Below are 15687 nucleotides of genomic sequence, written 5' to 3'. Positions count from 1 at the left end.
GCCATTTTGGATTATTTTATTTCAATCTTTGAAAAGGGTAAAACTCAGCCGCAAACATAATGTAGATAAACGTCGACATATTTTGATAATAGCTCTAATTTCAAATATGTTGTGAATTTCTGTCTTCAGCTCTGAAGTGTAATTGTATCTAGGAAGTTTAAGTTTGTTATGTAATTGGAATCATGAGAGATGCATAGCCTTCATATATTAAAATGAGATGCATTTTCAATCTAAGTATCTGTCTGTGTGTTTGCAAACAGGGAAGTCATCTCATTCATAGCCCTTTTGATCCACTTGATATATTTTGACACCTTTGTGTAGATGCCATATTTCCCTTTTTGTGCACATCCTTCTCCCCAACTCACAACACCAGTCAAGAACCAAGTGCCCTTGTGTTCAGTGACATGTGGTCCACCACTGTCTCCTTGACAAGCATCTTGCATCGCAATATCGTAGCCAGCACAGAACATGTTAGAAGTAACTGAGTATCGACTGGACTCGATACACTTCGCCCGATCGACAAAAGGCACAGTGAGTTGCTGGAGCTTGAGGGATGGCACACCATGGTCTTGGACACGGCCCCAGCCACTGATTAATGCATTCTGCTGATTCATCAATACTTTTTCTGCAAAATGTCTTTGGGGCAGACAGATTGCTACCACATTCTCGTTCAATTGTAGAGGTTTCTTCAACATTATAATTGCAATGTCATTGTCAAAGGTGTGTCTTTGGAAATTAGAATGAGCAACGATCATTAGAACATCTCGGCGTTGCTCTGTACCTTCTTCCACTTTGACATCAAATTCACCTACATGGAGTGACAGAAATTCCCAAATAAGTTTTTAACTAATGGTCGAAGTTCTGTCAAATTATTTGCAAAATAATGGAGTGCCGAGTGTATGTTTCTACTTTGCAATCTGGACCAACTGCCAGTAATTTTACAACTTGCTACATCAATCTAGTGTCTTTGGTGTCATGAGAATTAATTTGTTCTACTCACTTTTGTACCCTCTCGAGGAAAGCCGAGAAGGTAATTGCAACATCTTAGCCATCTCTTTTCATGGTAATAATTATATTAATATAAAACAGTGCAAACATTACATCACCACCTCAATTTACTACAACAGCATCAATTTATATTTAACGTACCATTAATATAATCAAATGTCATGCAATGCTCATATTATCCAACAAAATAATATGAAGATCCAAAAGAGGAAAATTACAAGTAGTTGACCTAAAACAAAGAGGCAGCTTTTAACAGAGGATAGAGGTTGAGAATGTAGTTTGCAATATAGATGCAATTCAAATGTTTTGGACATTGGAGACACAGCAGAGGTTGAGGAATAGTTAAATCTGCATTCCTCAAGCACAAGAACTGGCGAGCCTTTCGCATCCTGGAAGATTGTGGGACTGATGGGGATGACAAAGACGTGGAGTGACAAGGTGATGGAAGGATTTACAAACATGGATAAGAATTTTAAAAGCATTGAAATTATGGAATATTAACCAGGATTCAGGAAACCCAAGAGAGATTGGATTCAAGTTATTCAGTTATGATACAAGCAACAAAGATCATGAATGTCCAAATTCTGTGGACACAGGGTGGAAAGATAGAGTTGGACATAGATGAGGATTTCAACAGTGATTTCAACAGCAACAGGATGGAAATAGGTAGTCTTAATCCTTAGGAATATATGTTGGAAAATTATCTCGGAGTCAACAGGATGCCTAAATACCTCCGTCTCCTCTGCATCGGCGACCAAGATGTGGTGTTCCATACTACATTTTACATAAACACATTTCACTCAAGGCCAAAAAAACTTATCAAAGCACTCTCCCCCCCCCCCCCCCCCCCCCCCCCCCCCACCCCCACCCCCCCCCCCACCCCCCCCCGATGGGCAAAGTCAAAGCCCCCGGCTGGCGATGGCGATGTCCGCGGCCATGTCTGGGAACGTGGGTTCCCTGTCATAAAGGAGGCCTTCACACGTGTCTCCTGTGTCCCATAGTTCTGCTTATGCTCACCCTCCCCACAGACACAACATGGTCAGAGTTCCTTGATCTTCACCTTTCCCCGGTCCTCACTTTTCACCCCGTTGCAGCCCCCGCGCCAACAGACCCGACGAGAAAAGGTCCTCCGACACAGGGAGAGTCACCTCTTAAGGGAACCCTCCCCCCCCCCCCCCCGCCCCCCCCACACACACACCCCAACATAAAATAACAAAAACCATAAAAACCACCCCGTTCCACCCAGAGGCCGCAGGCACCAATCCCCGCTGCAACTTCTTCAGCCACTCACTTGTCCTCCGTTCCTTCCCTCTTAAGGAACGACCACCTCCCTCCAGGTACTTTCCCCTGCAGGCCACAAGAGATGCAACACATTCTGCCTTTAGACCACTGCTCCCTTTCAACTCCAACCAGGGACCCCTTTAGAACTGCAATCCTTTCAGGGACCCCAGCAATCCTTTCAGAGGTTCACATGTACCTCCTCTAACCACAGCTATGGCATCCAGTGTTCTCGATGTGGGCTCCAGTACATTGGCGAGACTAAACGTAGACTTGGCGACCGTTTCATTGAAGACTTACGCTCGGTCTGCCTCCGGCTTCTCCCGGTTGCCAAGTTTTTCAACTCCCCTTCCCATTCTCATTCCCATTCCCATACTGACCTTTCAGTCCTGGGCCTCCTGCATTGGCAGATTGAAGCCACATGCAAATTTTAAGAACAGCACCTCAAATTTGCCTGACAAACCAAAGGTATGTACATTGAACTATCCAATTTTAAGTAACTTCTACTTACACTCCCCTCCCTTTTGCCCCCTTCCTCCACCCTAGTTATTTTACCAGTTGCACAATTTTCCACTTTAATTCACTCTGGAGTTTACCACCTCCCGAGCCAACAATGAACCCACCAGGCCCTGAGATCGTTTGTGGCCAGCCCTGATTGATTCTGCTCTTCTATCGTTCCAGCTCTCAATCCAGAGATGTTTTATCCAGAGATGCTGCCTGACCCACTGAGTTAATCCAGCACTTTGTGTCTATCTTTACCAGAGGGAAAGGTGGATCAATGGCAAGAAAAATGAATTTGTGTGGAACAAAAGAGAATGTTTTAGACATCAATATTTATACGGAAGAACCATTACTGGATGTTGGACAAGCAATATGATGGTGACTAGAGGGGGGCTGAGATAGATAGTGCTGAAGTGGAACTGTGGGCTGCCAGCATATATGAGAGAAATTATATAGTACTCTGAATGAAGTTGCTGTAGATACAGACCGTCAGGTCAAGTGCTTTTAGCTGTTTTTAATCCCTTTAGTTTGTTCAGTTCTTTTTCTCTATTGATAAGTATTAATTCATCTATTTCTTCCCTGCTCTGCCTAATTTTCCACTATTATTGGGATGTTATCGAAGGCAAGTACAAAATATTTGTTCAGTCTCTGCCTTTTCATTATTTCCTATTATGAACGCATATATCATTCTCCTAAGGACCATTTGTTTAAGCTACTCACATTTTTATATTCATGTAGAAATTCTTACTGTCTGCTTCATATTTCTTGATAGTTTACTCTCAAGACAGTTATATTTTCTCTCTCTCTCTGTCTTAAGTTATCTACTGCTGGTTTCCCAATATTCTGGCCTACTATTAACGCCGGCAACACTGCATGGCTTTTCTTACAGTTCAATGCCATTTTCTACTTCCTCAGTTGCTAAAAGCACATCAGTCTTCTTTATGAACTGTTTTAGTGTTGCTGTGGGCCAGGGGTATGATTGGATGGATTCAAATGTGCTGATCTGGAAAAGCTGGGCGTAGATTTGGAATGTGACTGTCATTTTCACGGACTGTAGGAGAAATCACAAGAGGAATAGATCGGGTAGATGCACAAAGTCTCTTACCTAGAGTAGGTGAATCGGGGGGTGAGATTGCAACCTTCACGTGGTCCGCCCTGTTTCGACGAATGCAATCAACCCGGCGTGCACAATCAAATAAGATCAAATAGAACAAGTTGTCGTGCAACTTTAGGCTGTGCACGCCATACGCAAGAAGAAGAAGAAGAAGATGGTGAATCGAGGACCAGAGGACATGGGTTTAAGGTGAAAGGGAAAAGATTTAATAGGAATATGAGGGGTAACTTGTTGACACAAAGGGTGGTGGGTGGATGAAACAAGCTGCCAGAGGAGGTAGTTGAGGCTGGGACTATCGCAACATTTAATAAGCAGTTAGACAGGTACATGGACGCAGGCAGGTGGGACTAGTGTAGCTGGGATATGTCAGCCAATGTGGGAAAGATGAACTAAAGAGCCTGTTTCCACACTGTGTCATTCTGTGACTCTATGAATCCAGTTGGACGGAGACAGTTTGAAGGACAGTAATTTTTTTTTAGTGTAAGGATAAGAACTTAAGAAATAAGTCAATTGGCACTGGAGCATGCTCTGCCCTACTGTGAGATCATGGCTCGTCTGGCTAGGAACTCAGACCCATGTTTTTGCCTGTTCCCATCAGCTTCAACTCTCCAATAGAACAAAATCCTGCAATCTCAATTCTGAATGTATTTAATCACTCGGCTGCTGCAGCCTGGGACAGAGAACTACAATCATTCAAGCATCTGAGTGAAAAAAAATCTCCCTCATATCTATCTTAATTAGGATGCTTGGTGGCACAGCTAACAGAGTTGCTGCCTTGCAGCTCTGGTGCCCTGGGTTTAGTCCTAACCTCTGGTTCTGTCTGGAGTGTGTATGTTTTCCCACTGACTGTGTGGGGTTCCTTCCATATCCCAATGACGTTTGTTTTGGTAAATTAGTTATCCCCTGTAAAAGATCCCTCAGGTATAGCTCAATGATAGAATCTGAAACATAATTGGAATGTAAAGACAGCATACTACAGGGAAGATTAGTGGGTATGGGATTGCTCCATGAACCAGTATAGACAAGAAGGGCCAAAGGATTTTGTATGGAAAATATGGACTGAAACCTCTCGACTCATTAACAGGGTAGTTTACAACCAGATGTCATGAACACCAAATTCTCCAGTTTTCAGGTAACCTACTACCTCTCTGTCCATTTCTTTCTTCTTCTGACCTACCCAGGTCCTATCCTTTTCAACTCCACTCCATCCCCCTATCATCCATTTATTCTCCATACCTCACCCACTCCAGTTGTCCATCACCCTCACAATCCCCCGACTGTTCCCAGCTGCCGATCCCACATTTCTTATTCCATTCACTACTTTCCTATCAGATGCCAGCATCTGCAGCCTTTCGTTGCCTCCACCTTTCAGTTCCTCGACTCTATTCCCTGCATCTGCAAATCAATACTTTCTTACCTGGATCCACTTTATCACTTGCTAGCTCTTGTGCCACCCCTCCCTCCGCCTCTTTGTACTGACTCCACTCATGCAATCCATATGCTGGGGTCTGACCTGAAAAGTCGACTGTCCATTTCCCTCCAGTGTTGCTGCCTAACCTGCTGAGTTCCCTCAGTTGATTATTAGTTGTTCCCGATTCCAGCATCTGCCATCTCATGGGTCCCCATTAAAAATTATTAGATATAAATATTAATTGAAGAAATGGATTTTTACAAAAGAGGCAAAAGCACAGAAAATATTAGAGTCAGTGCAACATTTGACACTGAACCTGAAATAATTTTAAGTAAGAATCACTATTTGTCAATGAAGCAATGAAGGAAAGAGAGTCCCTACCTGCAACAGCAATAATATTCTTGGTCTGGTTAAGGCAATGGGCTGCAGTCAGCAGGAACCATTCACTTAAAATCGTGGCTCCACAGAATCCTAAGCCCGTTTCATCAAGTAAAAGAACCTGGTGGTTAATTAATAATCAAAATAATTATTGGACACTTTGGGCGTTGTGAAAATTCAGACAGGAGGTCACGGACAAAGACTTTCAGTGTGGAGTTCTCCCTGTGATTACATGGGATTCCTCTGGCTGTTCTGGCTTTCTTCCACATTTCATAGGCATCAGTTTGTTTAGTTTGGTAAATTACTCCATGCGGATGGGTGGTCAGAGGGGAGCTGACGGGCTTGTATGAGAGAGAATAGGTTACAGGGATAGAAGTGGAGATTCACAAAAAAGCTGTAGAAACTCAGCGGGTGCAGCAGCATCTATGGAGCGAAGGAAATAGGCAACGTTTCGGGCTGAAACCCGTCTGAAGAAGGGTTTCGACCCGAAACGTTGCTTATTTCCTTCACTCCATAGATGCTGCTGCACCCACTGAGTTTCTACAGCTTTTTTGTGTACCTTCTATTTTCCAGCATCTGCAGTTCCCTCTTAAAAACTATAAGTGGAGGTTGATGCTTTGAGAACAGGCATAGACTCAGAGGGCCAAATTATCTCAGTCTATGTTATAAGACAATATGAATCTACAGATGAGGAGAGTGAGGTTATACTGGGTGGGTTATTAAAGAGTATTGGGCAAGAATGGGACAGTGATATGGAGAGCAACTATGGGATATATTGTAAGATATGGTGCAGAGAAGACATGAGATTTGATTAAGTGGAGAGTGGGTGAGCACAAAACAGTGGGTTTTGACCTAGCACAATTTTAGTGCGTTTAGGGAGAGAACTGGAGTGTGAGATTTGATTGAGTGGTATATTAAAAGGTATTAAAGGATATGTGTATGGTGGAGAGGACAGTGCATAGAATGATACCGGGGATACTAATGCTATGATACTATGCTATGAGCAAGAGGATGGGATTGCACTGAGTGGAATATTAAAGTTTATTGGAATGAAGTCGATGAGTGGGATTAAATTGCGTGGAATCTCAATGACATGGGAAAAGACTGGGAGTGTGGGATTAGGTTTGGTGGGATATACAAGGTATGGGGTGTACACTGGGTGGTGGGTTTGGGAATGGGGCTGTACCCTAATTGGTGCATGTGGCAATAAAGATGAACTTGTACTTGAGATTAAAGTGCCTGTGACCTGTTTTTGTGCTGGGAATGGAGTGACTATAGACTTGTCTTCTGATTGTGAAGTGGAAGCTTTTCCACTCTTTAAATGCATGGTAAGTACCTGCCATGGACAGTGTCCCAGGGGGCAATCCCGGCCTCCCACGATTCTCACCATTGCGTCAGATCTTTCACCTTCTGTAACATCCAAATTGGCATTGGTGTAATTTACCATACTGCTGTTACTTTGTGTAGAATCGATGAATTCTGTATTGATGTCACCAACGGTTCCACAGGGATTACGTACTGTTCAAAGGAATAAAGAAAATTAACGTGTTTATTAAAGATTTATCAATCCATTCAGATGTAAGCATTTTATGACTAGCTTGAACACCAAAACGTTTTCAGAGGCATTTATTAGATTCCATTATTGTCATTCAGACCTTTCGGTCTGAACAAAATTATGTTGCCTGCAGTCATACACAGAACCAATAAAAACAAAACATACAATAAACACAAATTAAACATCCACCACAGTGAGTTCACCAAGCGCCTCCTCACTGTGATGGAGGCAAAGTCTTAGTCTCCGTCTCTTCCCTCCTTGTTCTCCCTCTGCGCTGAAGCGATCGATCCAGGACGGAGTTGTAGCCCTCCAGTCCAGCGGACCTCCGTGGTGATGTCGCCGCCGCCGAAAGCCGGAACGCCGTCTCCGCTCCGAGACGGCCCGCCACAGCATCAGCTCCGGGCTAAACATTATGCTAAAACCAAAATGTTAATTTGTTTTGAGAGGGTCTCACACCAGAGTTTCAGCAGCATAGTGGGTTCCAGACATAGGGTCATAGGATCACGGAGCACAGCAAACAATTCAGTCATCAATCCATCGAGATTAAACCTGCTGTTTCTCCCTCGCAGATGTTTTCCAAGTTACCTCAAATTAATATCCTCTGGTTATCAACTGACATTTTTAACGGATGCTCCTTATTAATAGAAAATAGGTGCAGGAGTAGGCCACTCGGCCCTTCAAGCCAGCACCAGATTCCAGGTTAAAAACTGTGGCTCTGAAGCTAGACAGACAGACAGACAGACAGGAATTGTCCAACACTAGAGGTTATAGCTACAAGATGAGAGGGGGATGGTTAATGGAGATGGGTTTTTTTTACACAGAAAGTGATGAAGGCCTGGAACACACTGCGTGGTGGTGTAGGAGGCAGATACAATAGAGGAATTTAAGAGGCTTTTAGATAGGTACATGGAATTGAAGAGGGTAGCGGGATATGGATCATACAGGCAGATGAGATCAGTTTAACCTTGCATCATCTTCGGCACTAATAGCTGCAGGAAGTATGTTGTTAATCTGGAAAGAGTGGAGAGATTTATGAGAACGTTGCCAGAACCGGAGGGCCTGAGCTACAAGGAGAGGTTCGGCAGGCTAGACTTTATTCCTTGGAATGCAGGAGGCTGGAGGGTGATCATATAGAGGTATATAAGATCATGAGGGGAATAGATGGGGTGAATTCATAGTGTTCTTACCCAGAGTAGGGGAATGTGTCTAAGGTGAGAGGAAAAATATCTAATAGGAACCAGAGGAGCAACTTTCTCACACCGAGGGTGGTGGGTATCTGGATTGAGCTGCCTGAAGAGGTAGTTAAGGCAGGTACTATAATTACATTTAAAGGACATTTGGACAGGTACATGGATTGTAAATGGGACTAGCGTAGATGGGGAATCTTGGTGAGCATGGATAAGTTTCCAATCATGTATGATTATGACCAACAGAAAGTTATCCTACAAAGAGAAACTAGATGGTTTAGGCTTGCATTCCTTGGAGTTGAGAATAATGAGGGCTGACATTCAAGCATAAAATCCTGAGGGTGCTTGGCTGGGTCGCCAATGGGATGTTTACACTGGGGAACATAACTATAGGATAAAGGGGCTCGCTCATTAAATTTGAGGTGTGTAGAAATTCCTTATGGCTGGATGTGGAGGGTACAGGAGGTGGAAGCTGGATAATGGGAAGAATTTAAAGAAGGTGGGGTCCAGCCACAGTAATGGAGACTGTTGCAAAGTCCCTCCTTAGAGACTAAATCTAAAACAAAGGGGCCGAGCCAGAGAGGTGACCAAAGACCAAAGTGATTCCTAAATGAACGGAGCGCGGTGTAAGTCACAGCTACACAATATCCTCCCACTGGGTGGACACTTGTAATCTATTTCTCCACCCTCGTGCCCATAACATCTATTCCTGACCCTTGACAATAAACTCAACTATTCAGACTTCTTGTCTGGAAACACACCCTCACTCATAGAAAAATAGAAACTTGAAACTCCCAACTCGGAGAGATGTATGGCTGGGGATAAACTACAAACTTAAGGTTAAGACGTGGATCCGTCATGTTACAAGTAAACAGCGGCTGAGGGTCTGAATCACCCATTTATTTTTGGTACACAGATGGCTGATGGTGATTTGAGAAGGAGGGAATATATGAATAGTTCAGCAAATCTAGGAATTTTGAGAAAGGATAGGAAGATTCGATTGGGAATTTGAGTTTCACTGTACCTTAATTGGTACATGTAACAATTAACTGACCTTTGAATCTTTGAACCTTTGGAAGTGGACAGCGGCAGGGAATGATGAAGACTTGAACAAACATGAAGAGAATAATTGTGTAGTAATTTGTGGAAGAGGGTATCTGACCGGACACCACGATCATTTACCCCTTGATGCTACTTAAACCAGGGCCTTCTTGCAGGTAGTCATTCACCTCCCGACCCACGTTGTGTCTCTCTGTCTTTCGCTCTCAGATACTGAGCTTTACACAGTGAGAAATCATGTAAAATAATCACTGAATTTTATTTTAAATGAATGTACCTGCGTGTTTTACTGTTTAGTTTGGAGATACAGCGCAGATAGTCCAATGAGTGTGCGATCTCCGCACATTAACGCTATCTGACGCACCCTGAGGACAATTTACAATTTTACCAGAGCCAATCGGCCTACAAACTTGGATATCTTTGAAGTGTGGGAAGGAAACTGGAGAACCCGCAGTGAGAACCCACATCAGTCACGGGGAGAACGTACAAACTCCGTGCACTATTGGACCCAGGTCTCTGGCCCTTTAAGGCAGCAACTCTACCGCTGCACCACCATACTGCCCGCACTGTTGAAGTGGTTTGCTACTTGTGTGTGACAGCCTTGCTGTAAGTTTCAGTGGGTTAATCCATTACAATGCAGGTACTACTTCTGTTCAAGTGGTACTTTCTGAACGAGTCCAGGAACAACGACCGTGGCCCATGGTCAAGTGTAACTGAAGTAGCGCTACTCCCTCCTCACTTCCTGGAGTGCTCCACTGGCTCACTATTGTTTGTGATGTTTGCTTTTCAAATATATTCAAGTCTTCCACCTGTCTTCCTCTTGCAAAAATGGAATGCATTTATAGCATGTCTCAATCTCGTCAGGTTAGTTCACCTCATCAACTGCAACTCTCCAGAATGTAGCTTTCTTTACTCCGGAATTTAGTGTCTACCTTTAAAATAAATCCGTGGTCCGCTGAAGAAACAACACGATAGACCACTTTGGAAGTGCAAGTCTTGCTGTACACTTCATACTGTAGAACACATCATAATACACTTTGAGTGAATTAATGGGGTTAGATTATTTTTTTTAATCTGTTGTCTAGAATTAATCGATACTCACCCTATGTACCTTACATTAGATTTAAATTGGAATTCCGATTTTTTTGTTTTGCTATTTGTCAATTTTTTTGTGCCCGATTATTTGGCGGCCAATCAACTGCTGTCTCTAAGGGGGTTGTGTCCAATCACCGACCAGTTTGCCTTAAAATTCCCATCCAATCAACAAATCGGTCTCCTCCCGTCTAATCAGCTGCTGTCTCCAAGGGCATTGTGTCCAATCACATTAATGGTAATTAGCAGCTACAGTAAAGGTTGGAAGCCAGCGGAGGGACTGATAGTCAGACGGGAGCAGGAGAGATTAAGACAGTGTATAATCCATAGCACCTTAGTGTACAATTTCATAATATATACTAAATAACAGGGCTGACAGACCTAGGCTGGGAACCTGGGGCTCACCAAAATTGTTCCCAATTGGGCCCCGCACCTCCTAAGGCCGGCCCTGACTTAAACTATTGGTCTGCCAGGGAGGGGTCCTACAAAAATGATCAGAATTGTCTACATCCGTGGAAACAATCGTTGGTAGGATACGGTTCTCAGTTCTCAATCTCGTTTGTGGCCGATTAAATTACTATGAACTTTGTCACAGAAAACAACACAAGACATAAGACTTTACCAGAGACGCTACCTGACACATTGAGTTACTCCAGCCCTTTGTATCTTTTTTTTGTAAATCAGCATATGCAGTTCCTTGTGGACACATAAGACTTCAGTTGGCCAATTTTATTATACTAAAGAATGCACTGAAATCAGGTTTGTGATGAGGGTGAACACCATCTGGTCTGCAAATAGACTCTGCCACTGCATCAGCTTTACATGAGAAATAGAGAAAGCCTGAGTGAAGAGGGAACTGTAAGGATTTGGTTTGTTTGTGATTTTAAATAAGCTGAAGAATGAGGTCGTTATGACAAACCGAGACTCGGTTTAGCTGTTAGCCTTCACAGCCTCGCCCTCCCATTACTGATGTTGGGACACAAAGCCACCAAATTATTCTTCACCTTCTGCCCCCAGCAAATATGCAGAGGTTGAGAAGATTGTAAAAAGCATACTAGGTGCTTACCTGCGGGAAGGCATAATTTCCCATCGATATCAAGTAAAAAGTCCTCAACGCAAGAACATTTTACCCGATCTTGCTGGACTTGACAGTAGTGCTGGCAGCCTCCATTATCCAGACTGCAGAGCTTTGGAATATCTGGAAGACAGTAAATATAAACTGAAGCAGGGACCTGATTCTCACTGTGGGCCAGAGGCCAGGCTCCCCGACTCATCTCGCGATCCCAGTAGGATGTGTTTAGTTTACTTTGGTTTAGAGATACAGCGCAGAAACAAGCCTTTTGGCCCACGAGTTTGCGCAGACCAATGATCCACATACACTAGCACTATCCTATACACAGGGGACATTTTTACAATTTTAGTGAAACCAATTAACCTACAAGCCTGTATGTCTTTGGAATGTGGGAGGAAACCGGAGCACCCGGAGGAAACCAACGAGGCCAAACTCAAGGTACAGCACCTGTCGTCAGGATCGAGCACAGGTCTCTGACACTGTGAGGCAGCAACTCTACCGTTGCACCACCCTGCACCGTGGTGGAAGATCAGACAGGAGATGACCAAGGAGAGCAGGCTCCACCAGGAGTAACTATGAAGAGTGCGAGTTTGTGGCAGTAAGGGTTTATGTTGTTTATGGGGGAAGTCAGTGCTCAGGGTACAACCCACACCATGGTTTGCGGAAGACAACACTGGTACCTGCCCAGCTGTGGCGTGATGAATTTCCCATGGGCAGCTGACCTGGGTGATTTAATAACCATTACCTGGTCTCTAGAGGTGAGTACGCTTCACAGTCCATCCAACTCCGATTTAACTTTCTACCCTGCTATCCCTTTCCCACCCACTGATGAATCAGAGAGGCGGGGGTCAGAAACAAGCTTAGATTTACCCACTTGCTTCCCCTGGCTTGGCCTGACAGTCGTCAGGTTTAAATCCTAGATGATCAAGATACCCATCTCAATGCAATGAATGCTCAATAATGTGGAGTGAACTTCATACGAGCTGAAGTTTGAGCTTGCGGCTCTCTTCAGCTGTCAGGGAATGAGTTCATGACAACAGAGGCCTGCTAAGTGGGCTTTTAATGAATTTGATTATGGGGCTGGAAACACCTGCTATTTCACTTGTGAGGCCCCCACCCCCTTCCAATCCCCCACCCCCACGACTAGAGGACCATGACTACCTGACAGTGACAGTGTGACACGTTTAGATCCTACTGTATGTTGTCATTAAACAGTTGGTTTTAAAATACATATTGGATTCACCGCTGAGCGGGCGATGCCTTACCTGGATCGCTGTTTGAAGGTCCGGAGTGTTGGGCCTGCTGCTTCAACAACATGGAGCTGCGGTTTGTGGAGCTCCCAGCCTTGGGCCGCGCTGATTTTAATATCGCGGAGCCCTGGGAACCCTTTGCCGAGGGCCGCCAGTGTGAATCTCCACCCAGCTCAGCCTGTGGACTTCGGGAGCCACGGTCTCCAGTAGGAAGTGGCTGATTCGGAAGTCCAAGCCACTAAGAATGTTCTCCCATTCTGACGTCGGATGGTGACCCCCAAATTTCATTGTACCAATGGCCATGAGGGGCGGGGGGTCCAAGAGGAGGGGGTCCGTTGGAGACGGGAAAAGGGATCATCAAAGGGGGCGAGGACACCTTCTCATGGAAGAACGGTGTGAGGCATAGGCGCCGGAAGAAGAGCTCCAAATCGCGGCCGGCGCGGAACTCATTGAGGTGGGGACGGAGGGGGACAAAGGTGAGGCCTCTGCTGAGGACAGACTGTTCGGTATCAGAGAGGGGGAGGTTGGGGGGATGGTGAATACACGGCAGGGATGGGGGTTGGAGCCGGAGGAAGACAGGTGAGTGGACTGAGGCCGAGGCGTTGTCTGGTGGAGTGGTGGTGGGTGGTCAGGGGGCAGGGGGTATGAGGACTGTAGTGTGGGTGGGGAAGAGCTGGGGTCACATGGTTTGAGGGGAATGGGGAAGACCCAGTGGAACAGCCATTGAGATTACAAGGGTTGGGGGGGGGGGGGGGCTAACACTAGAACCCACCGCAGTCAATCCCGTGGGAGTGGGAATCTGGAGCGTGGAAACATCAGGCCCGGTGCTGAGTCCAGGCTGCAGGTAAGGCGATGGCTGCGGCTGCTGGAGGGCGGTGGAGTGGCCAGGGTCAGTGGGCAAACAGTAGGAGGCCCCGGTGGCAGATGGTCGGTGGGGCGGCAAGGTTTGACGGGTCTGGTGAGGCAGCAAGGTGAGTAGGCCCCCCTAGATCTCGAGGCCCTAAGCTTAAGCTTGTCTAGCTCAGCCATTGGCCCATAGTTCCAGCAACTTGGGTTTAATCCCGACCTCTGGTGCTATCTGTGTTTAATTTGCTCGTTCTCTCTGTGATCACGTGGATTTGGAGCCAGTGTTGGAGCTCCGACCGTGGGTGCCTGTTGACTTTAACATCATGGAGCTTCTAGCCGCGGGCGCAGCGGGGACTTTAAAATCGCAGAGCCTGAGATCTTTTGCCGAGGATCGCCAGTGTTGGAGCTTCGATCCCGGGGCCAGTGGACTTGAACATAATGAAGCCGCGGTGTCCGGTAAGAACCTGTTCTGATCCGTCCCGACGTCGGAGTTTCAATCAATCCGACGAGATGGCCTGAACATCTTAGCGGCCACTGCAGAGGGTTCAAGGCCCCGACCACGGGTGAACAAAGGAGGAAGATGACTGAACGTTATTGCTTTCCATCACAGTGAAGAATGCCGATTCCACTGTGGTGGATGTTTATGTAAAATCTATTGTGCATTGTGTTCTTTTTACTTGTATGGCTGTATGGTAACTCAAATATCACTGTACCTTAATTGGTACATGTGACAATAAATTTGAACTTGAACTTGATTTCTCCCACATCTGAAACACATGTAGATTGGTTGTTTAATTAGTCGCTGTAAACTATCCCCAGTGAGTATGTATTAGTAGAATCATGGGGAAATTGATGGGGGATTGGTATAGCATCATTGTAAGTATGTGCTTAGTAGTTGATGTGAACTCAGTAGGATGGAGGTGCGATATGACTCTTACACCTTTGAGTAAGATTGCAAACTCTCCCGGATCTTACCGATTTCGCAGTTGTTGCCTTTGAAGCCTTGCGTGCAGTTGCATTGATACTGGTTGATGCCATCGCGACACTGGCCTTGATTCTTGCATGGATTGGATTCACACTGGTTCCCATCTGCAGGAAGAATGTGGAACATGTTTATGAAATTCCAGCTTCTATCCAACAGAGTGCACAAGGTACACAAAAATGCTGGAGAAACTCAGCAGGTGCAGCAGCATCTATGGAGCGAAGGAAATAGGCAACGTTTCGGGCCGAAAGCCTTCTTCAGACTGATGTAGGGTGGGGAGAAGAAAGGAAAAAGGAAGAAGAGGAGGAGCCGGAGGGCTGAGGGAGAGCTGAGAGGGGGAGAAGACAGCAAGGGCTACGGGAAATTGGAGAATTCAATGTTTATGCCGCTAGGGTGCAGACTGCCCAAGCGGAATATGATGTGCTGCTCCTCCAATTTCTGGTGGTGCTCACACTGGCCATGGAGGAGGCCCAGAACAGAGAGGTCGGATACGGAATGGGAGGGGGAGTTAAAGTGCTGAGCCACCGGGAGGTCAGGTTGGTGAATGCGGACCGAGCGGAGGTGTTCAGCGAAACGATCAGCAAGCCTACGCTTGGTCTCACCGATGTAGATCAGCTGACATCTAGAGCAGCGGATGCAATAGATGAGGTTGAAGGAGATGCAGGTGAACAGAGGTCACACGTGGAACGACTGCTTGGGTCCTTGAATGGAGTCGAGGGGGGAGGTGAAGCGACGTGTAGCATCTCTTGCGGTTGCAAGGGAAAGTGCCCGGGGAGGGGGTGGTGCGGGAGGGAAGGGAAGAATTGACCAGGGGGTTACGGAGGGAGTGGTCTTTGCGGAAAGCAAACAGGGGGGGGGGGAGATGGGAAGATGTGGCGAGTGGTGGGGCCACATTATAGGTCCCTTACTGGGCCAAAAACTCAAGCAGAGCAACCATAACTGAAAGAGATTAAA

At 45.7% G+C, this 15687-nt stretch overlaps 1 protein-coding gene across 1 annotated transcript in view; it reads right to left on the bottom strand.

Moving 5' to 3' along the window:
* LOC129702476 (uncharacterized) overlaps window positions 1–15687 on the bottom strand; it is a 50637-nt gene continuing 34950 nt past the window's right edge. Inside the window, exons 12-16 of the mRNA XM_055644206.1 lie at window positions 14727–14840; window positions 11650–11781; window positions 7027–7208; window positions 5694–5811; window positions 1–808 (exon numbers count right to left, since the gene is read on the bottom strand). Coding sequence (XP_055500181.1) covers window positions 231–808; window positions 5694–5811; window positions 7027–7208; window positions 11650–11781; window positions 14727–14840 — 1124 coding nt within the window. The 3' untranslated portion in view covers window positions 1–230. The remainder of the gene's footprint in view (window positions 809–5693; window positions 5812–7026; window positions 7209–11649; window positions 11782–14726; window positions 14841–15687) is intronic.

This window comes from Leucoraja erinacea, chromosome 13, assembly GCF_028641065.1.
Source record: "Leucoraja erinacea ecotype New England chromosome 13, Leri_hhj_1, whole genome shotgun sequence".
Taxonomy (NCBI): Eukaryota; Metazoa; Chordata; class Chondrichthyes; order Rajiformes; family Rajidae; genus Leucoraja; species Leucoraja erinaceus.
This window is presented reverse-complemented; position numbering and strand designations above follow the sequence as displayed.